General features: G+C 44.6%; 2 protein-coding genes across 3 annotated transcripts in view; both read left to right on the top strand.

Annotated features, from left to right (window-relative positions):
- TXNDC15 (thioredoxin domain containing 15) overlaps window positions 1-2,824 on the top strand; it is a 3,817-nt gene extending 993 nt beyond the window's left edge. Inside the window, exons 2-4 of the mRNA XM_006017224.3 lie at window positions 1,261-1,424; window positions 1,520-1,650; window positions 2,596-2,824. Of these exons, the coding sequence (XP_006017286.2) occupies window positions 1,267-1,424; window positions 1,520-1,650; window positions 2,596-2,792 (486 nt within the window). The 5' untranslated portion in view covers window positions 1,261-1,266 and the 3' untranslated portion in view covers window positions 2,793-2,824. The remainder of the gene's footprint in view (window positions 1-1,260; window positions 1,425-1,519; window positions 1,651-2,595) is intronic.
- Window positions 2,825-3,440: 616 nt separating this feature from the next.
- PCBD2 (pterin-4 alpha-carbinolamine dehydratase 2) overlaps window positions 3,441-4,831 on the top strand; it is a 32,046-nt gene continuing 30,655 nt past the window's right edge. The window contains exon 1 of one of the 2 annotated variants that reach the window (XM_006017196.3): window positions 3,441-3,611. In XM_006017196.3, coding sequence (XP_006017258.1) covers window positions 3,474-3,611 — 138 coding nt within the window. In that variant the 5' untranslated portion in view covers window positions 3,441-3,473. Of the gene's footprint in view, window positions 3,612-4,450; window positions 4,543-4,831 lie in introns of those variants that run through there. The other variant, XM_025196041.1, reaches the window with a different exon arrangement.

Below are 4,831 nucleotides of genomic sequence, written 5' to 3'. Positions count from 1 at the left end.
CCCCCCCCCCCAGCCCGGCTTCCTTAAAACTTTAAAGTTAAAAGAGATTTGTAATGTTAAAGTGTTAGCTGTGGCAATGGTTGAAATCCAAATGATGGATTTGTTTCTGAGAAGCTCTACTAAAATATCAGTGGAATTTGAAACACTAGGCATGAGTGTAGGACATCTCTGAAGCAACCCGGCAAAAAGCTTTTCATCATGGGAGTATCTCCTTAAGCTGTTCTTGTTCCCAGGAGGTTACAGGAGGAATTGTTCCCCTTTGATCACAAGGATGAGTGCTAACAAACTTTTTAAATATTTGGGATGTTAAACCCTCAGCCCACCCCAAAAGTGGTAGAACTTGTTAGGGTTTGTCTCATTCACATTTTATTCCCCCAAATGCGAGGGCAAGGGATGGACTTGGAAGAGAACATGAACCTGTTCATTTGAATGCCTTTGGTTTACCAAGGTAGACAAGGTTCTTTGGGTGAATTTGATCTCTTTTATTAACACAACTTAAATAGTTGGAATGTTTTTTCTTAGCAAGCTTTCCGTTTTAAAAACCCTTTGTCAGGCTGAGGAAGCACCCGCAGTTGGTGTGTGCTCTTCCTGGGTGGAAGTTTTACTTTGGTTTACCAAGTTCCACCTTCTTTACTCCCAGCCTGCTTGCCTTCTGCATTGATCTGTGATTCTCCAGTGAACACCTCCCTGTTCTGCTCTGTCCTCAAACTTCCCCTTTATCTTCTGGCTCTTTTACTTGCCCTGCATTGCACAGGCTTTTGTCATCTTGGAGCTTTTCCTTTTGGTTGTTTCTTCTCTCATTTGTCTATAATATCAACAACTCCACTTCCTTTTCCTCTCCAACATTAGCTCCCTGTCCATGCCAGGGCCTGGATTTCCCCTTCTGGAGAAGGCAAGAGGTAGCTGAGCCCCACTTTGATGAACAAAATTTGGATTGTTATCAAAAGCCAGCAAGCACAGCCCTTTAGGGAAGAGAGCAAGGAAAATAACTATTGCATTTGTTTTATAATGATAACCCCAAAGTATTACTTGGTTTCCAAGGAGATTCCTAACTGAGAAATAGTTAAAAGGAAGGGGACCACATTCTGTTCATCGGAATTGTTAAAATGCTACTGAAAAGCCTGTTCAAACTTGCTCCTGGTGGTATTGCCTCATCCTCCTGACTGTTACTAGATTATGCACTGATGGAGAATAAAGTCCTGTTTCACATTTAACTGGCCCTTCTTTTTTCTAATCTGCTTTCTTCTTCTCCTCTCATAGGACCTGATGGAGTTTTTAAATCCAAACAGCAGTGACTGTACAATGGTCCTGTTCTACACTCCTTGGTGTCGTTTCTCCGCCAACCTGGCTCCTCATTTTAATTCTTTGCCTCGAGCATTTCCAACTCTTCGTTTTGTGGCACTGGATGCATCTCAGCATAGCAGGTAGCTTCATCTAGAGTCTGAATCAAAAGAGGATGAAAACTCTGGTTTTCTCAGGAAGTAAATACTACCTGTTGTTACCTATTTCTTTCCTTCAGTTTATCAACCCGATTTGGAACTGTGGCGGTTCCTAATATCCTTCTTTTCCAAGGAGCTAAACCTATGGCCAGATTTAATCATACGGATCGGACCCTGGAAACATTGAAGGCATTTATTTTTAATCAAACAGGTATGTAGAGCTATGAGGGTGAGGGTCAGCTGTAGCGCCAGACTGAAATTGTATTAGGGGATCCATGAAAATGTCTTAGGAAATTTCTTCTTACTGTGAGGGTGAGTTCAGGGAGGGGTAGAAACTAGGAGCCCGTCTGTCAAAAGCAGTTCTGGTCGGGGCTATTGTGGGTGGGAGTCAGCTGGAGAATTTGAGTAGAGAGTAAGCACCTTTAACCATCAAAGCCCTGATTTTATTGGGTATAAAAGTGGACACACATTAGGAGTATCCTTATTTTTGTTACCCTGCCCAGGAGGGGAGAGAGACAGATGTCTTAGGGTCCTTTCCCTGATAGGCAGGAGGTTGGGCACACATTGGTCTCAGTTCTTGTGTTGGGGGCAGTAGGAGGATGAGAACAATGGGCCTTTGGCCCTTTTCCTGTTTCATAGTAGCTAGGGTCAGGAGGGACCTGAACAGATCATCTAGCTTGACCCCCTGCCACAGGCAGGAATGAATGCTGGGTTCACAAGACCCCAGACAGGTGATCATCCAACCTCCTCTTGAATTTGCCCTAGGTAGGGGCAAGGACCACTTCCCTGGGAAGTTGGTTCCAGATTTTGGCCACTCTAACTGTAAAATATTGCCTTCTAATCTGTTGTTGGGAAGTGCCTGCCTGGGCTCTGATCTCACTGGGATAAGGCTTCTCTTTTTCTAAGACACGTTGTCCTTCTGAGTGTGGAGGATGATGCACTAGTATGACAGACCGATAGTTACTTATTAAAGGAGGGTGGAGGATCTTTGACCCTTGCTAAGGGTCCCGTGGCTATATTGACTAGAACTGTGTTAAATCCAGCAGCATATTTGGGAATCTGAATACAGTCCACCCCCAGCTAACTCATCATAAGATTTAAACTTGGCTAATACTATTGATATTAATCAGTGGATCCTTTTTTCTTGTTCTTTCAGGAATAGAAGCTAAACCTGATGTGGTGGTGACTGAGGAAGACCGAGAGGGCCCCCTACCGAGCATTCTGACAAAAGGAGTAGATTGGCTACTTTTATTTTCCTTACTATTTCTGGCTAGTTTTATTATGTATGCCACCATTCGGACTGAGAGCATTCGGTGGTTGATACCAGGACAAGAACAGGAGCATCAGGATTAAGTTCTTGAGTTCTCAGAATGAAATGAGGGCACTACTTTGTGCCTGTGGATAAAGCAAGAAATCAGTTGAAATATATTGACACTGTGAATTTGTTCATTATAATTTAATTGATTAACAAAATAGATGTTTTAGCCAATTACTGGGTGTGCAGAAGTCAGAAACGGGTGGTAATTATTGGTGCAATAAATAAACAAATGGAGGTTCAGGAGAAGAGTGTATTTGTTAAGCTTGTGTAGTTCCTTTCTTGCTACCTACAAGGAAAAATGATAAATTTAATATGTTTAAAGCTGGATGAATAATATAACATTTAAGAGTAATTATTCCTCCATTTGTTACTGTCATAGTACCTTTAGGAAGGACTGTTTGAGAGAGGTGGGGGGAGAGAGAGAGAGAGAGAGTGTGTGGGTGGGTGTGTGTGTTGGGGTGTGGGTGGGTGTGTGTGTTGGGGTGTGGGTGGGGAGGACCAGTTGGTGAAGCTTAGCAGCAGTAAACACCTTAAACTTCATTGTGCAGCCAGGGAGAGCAGGTGGTCACGTGTTATATTTGGCCCTGAAGCTAGGTATTATTTACTATTGTGGGCTTACTATTGTCTGTAAGGATCTGCCATTTTGCTCTAAGGATTATATTATATTTACCTGTATTAAATGTCCTAACTGCTTGTTTTTGTAGAAAAGAATTTACATGCGACTAAAATCATTCGTTCTGGCTGGCATGCAATTTTTGAAATATAGCTTCTCACCTAAACTTAGCAGGACTAATCATGAGATGTATTTACATTTCCACAAGCATTTGTTTTTTATCTTCGTTGGAAAGCCTCAGGTAAATAGGGGATTAGTTTATTGTTGCTATGACCTACCATATTAAATGAGGACCTAGAGTAAGATATGGTTTGTTGCATGTTCTCTACTTGTCTGCCTGAGAATAGCTATTGTGTACAGCAGACGTTTATGATAAAAGGCTGAAATGAAGCTAGGAGAGAAGATGGATAACCATAACTTGTGTTGCCTCTCGTGAAGCTTGATATTGCCAGTATGAATTTCCTTATAGTTATGGAGAGTTCAATTAATACTCCTTCTGTACGGGTTTTAAAGAGAGCTGAAATGGGATGTGTCTGAGCTAAAATAACTGAATCTATGACAGAATTGGCGGTTTTGCACAGAAGCTTCTACAGAGCCATTTTTTCCTACGTGAATGATGATACATGGTTAGTTTTCCAACTGAAGTAGATCTGTGTAGCTATATTGACTTCAGAGCAATGCTGTTTTACATCAGGTAAGGATTTAATAATAAAAGCATAAGAATTGTGATTTACCAGGTCAGACCATAGGTCTACCTTGCCTCAGTATTTAGTCTGTTTACATCTCTGGGCAGTTTCACTGGGGAGTGTCCACCTGTTGGAGGGCCAGTGGGCACGGCCCAGCGGGCTCCACTCAGTGATCCCTCTCAGTGCACTTGTTCTGAACCTCTGACCTTTACTCCTGTCTCAGTCTTGTCATTTATTTGTCCTAAGCAATCAGCAATGTGCCCTTAGTCACCCCCCTCATCAAGGTGGGCTGGAGTGGCACAAAGGACCTGTAGTGTGCAGGGGGCAGGCTTAACACGTTTTCAGTTGCCTTTGCACTATTCCTTTATAAGGGGTGGCAAACCTCCAGCCTGCAGAGCCTGCAACTTTGGTGGGGGACTCTCTGGCCCGGTGAGACCTGTGGCGTTGGAGCCCCAGCAGCACCACGGGAAGATGCTGGCATTGCTGGTACTTTGCTGCGGTGGTGGGAACAAGCTGGGGTGCAGGTGTTGGCTGCAGCCGACGGTGGGGGGGAGGGGGGGAATAAAGCCTGCGTGGGACTCTGCCCAGGAGGCGGGAGAGAGACAGTGCTCCTGAGCGAGGGAGGGTGGTTCCGCGCTGCACCCGCCCGGACAGCTGTCAGGCCGCAGCATCAGATCCGCAGCCGCGGCGCCCCTCCCACGTGGCGGCCTCTAGCGCACGCCTATTCCGGCTTCCCCGGCACCCGCGCGCATCCTATTGGCCGAGCCGCCGGGGC

Source organism: Alligator sinensis, unplaced genomic scaffold, assembly GCF_000455745.1.
Source record: "Alligator sinensis unplaced genomic scaffold, ASM45574v1 scaffold111_1, whole genome shotgun sequence".
NCBI lineage: Eukaryota > Metazoa > Chordata > Crocodylia > Alligatoridae > Alligator > Alligator sinensis.
This window is presented reverse-complemented; position numbering and strand designations above follow the sequence as displayed.